The following is a 2,209-nucleotide window of genomic DNA, read 5'->3' as shown; positions in this document are numbered from 1 at the left end:
GAACTCCTTCAAATAACACATTTAAACCATCATCCTCTCCTCGTATTTTCCCATTTTTCACCTTGAGTTTCTTTGCAAGTTTCCTCTCCAATTCCAAATCTTCCTCTGCACTTATGCTAGCTTTGTATAGGTTTACTTTCAAATAATGAAGGATGTTAGCTTGGTATAGGTTTACAGTCTATCATAGGACCTGCAGAAAAGATTAGATTTGTATATGGTTGTTTACTTCATTATCTAAATATCATCGGTCTCACTTTAAGCTAAAGCTGATTTTCTATATGTGCATCTTTTGGTAGGCAGAGTGACACCAGAAAGTGTAGTGTACAACTTTGGCACCTTGTTATATATTACCATAATAAAAGCTTATATTACAAAATAGAACAAGTTTTTTTCTTGTATGTTGGAGTATAATTTCTTTACAGCAAAAAAAACAAAAATCAAAATGAAACACAAACTACTCCTAAAAGACAATATCTTATCAGAACCCATATGAACATCATGGACAAGATAAAAATAGTCTTCAATACTGGATAGGTCAATTGTAACACTTATTGACATGCTTCTCCAATTAACGCGGGGTCAACATCTAACTGCCTAGGAAGGCAATTTTGTCTCTCCAACCTATGTTTTTTCATGTGCGGAACCTTATATTTGTTTGAACCTCTGGCTTTCAAAATTGAAATCATACATGACTATAAAGTTAAAAACGTATGATTCAATTTTGTTGGCAAGTATTCATCAAATGACTTTTGAACAGCCTCTATGAGCGCATCTATAGAGTTGGGTGCCTGTTGGTTTTGTAGCCCCTGTATCGCATTAAAAAACCCAAGGTCTAGAACATTCATATTTGAAGAATTCGGTGGTTGACAGATCAAACGTATGTCGAAGCCATCCTTAGTAGCATTACTTTGAAAATACTCATCATCCAAACCAATATGAGGTTTCGCATTGTCTTGTTGGATAAATATTGGACTTCCTGCATCAATTCTTGGCCACTTATCTCGGATAGCTGGCAAGAGTTTCTCAACTATGTAAGATCGATAAATTTCCTTATTGATAGAATTGATTGCTTTAGTCTCCATAGTTCCGGCAGAATGATTTTTACTACTCCTGCTTGCAGGTTCTTTATTTATGAAAGGAAATATCCCAATTTTTCCAGAAAATAATTCATTCACTGATTCATCAAACCTTGGGCATGTCACTGTAGCTAGAAACATGACTTTAGTAATAAAAGTCTTACTCTTACATGTGCGTAAAGGCTCATCTTCGTCAGGCAGGAGGTAATACTTCTCTGACTGCTTTGTCATGTAGAACCACTTCTCATCAACATGAATAATATTTCCCATAGTTACAAACCTCAAACAACTGGGGTTGTTGCCATGTTCAATCATCGATAAACAAAAGCGTATTCTAGCTTTCATGTTTTCCACGTTTAATAAAGGTTTTATAGCATTTGAATGATGACGTATAGAGCCCTCTTTTAATCGCCTAAACAATGTTGTCACTGACAAATTTGTGACAGCAGATAAAGACCTCAGTGTCGCCCTTCTTCGCAATGGAATATTTTGAAATTGACTGACGTCAATTTGAAGACGCTTGCGCCCATAATTGAGTGCCTTTCTGCTAGATACATTAGTGTTAGAATCCAAAACTTCATTTTCTTTTCCCCATTGCCAAATGCGTTGGACTGTACGCATACTAACTAAATATAATTGAGCCACCTCAAATGTAGTGTTTTTCTTCAATTGTCCATTAACACTTCGCTTCAATAGAGATTCAAAAATTGCTTGTCTTTGTTCATTTGTAAGGTTTTTTCAACTCACATGTGTATTAACTTTCTCTGTTATGTCATCAACTTCATTCGTAGTTTCTAATGTTAGAAGAACATTTAAATCAATTTCCCTAAGCACACCTCTACTATTACATTGTTCGGCCATGGTGACTGACTGAACAGAATCAAAGAGATGGAAATGGAAATGAGTGAAGGACGAGAAAATAAAAGAAATGGAACAGACTACAGGGTAAAAGAAAAAAAAGGGATGAAGAGCAAAGTAAAGAAAAGAAAGGGACGAAGAGCAGGAAATGGAATAAGACAAAAATGTTAATTATTTAAATATGCAGCGGAAAAGTTTCCCACCTGCAAAATAAGGGGAAAAAGTTGGTGGGAGAGACAAAATTTTCTTTTTATTAAAACTTGTGCCCAACCTTA

The 2,209-nt window shown here is 35.3% G+C and overlaps 1 protein-coding gene across 1 annotated transcript; it reads right to left on the bottom strand.

Annotated features, from left to right (window-relative positions):
* Nucleotides 1–692: 692 nt before the first annotated feature.
* LOC116134157 lies at nt 693–1,697 on the bottom strand. The gene has a single exon (XM_031419841.1). It carries the CDS (start codon nt 1,695–1,697, stop codon nt 693–695), a length of 1,005 nt encoding a protein of 334 aa, XP_031275701.1.
* Between the last annotated feature and the right edge of the window lie 512 nt (nt 1,698–2,209).

Source organism: Pistacia vera, unplaced genomic scaffold (assembly GCF_008641045.1).
Source record: "Pistacia vera cultivar Batoury unplaced genomic scaffold, PisVer_v2 Contig283, whole genome shotgun sequence".
NCBI classification, from domain to species: Eukaryota; Viridiplantae; Streptophyta; class Magnoliopsida; order Sapindales; family Anacardiaceae; genus Pistacia; species Pistacia vera.
Note: the sequence above shows the minus strand (reverse complement) of the source record. Positions and strands in the feature narration are given on the sequence as shown.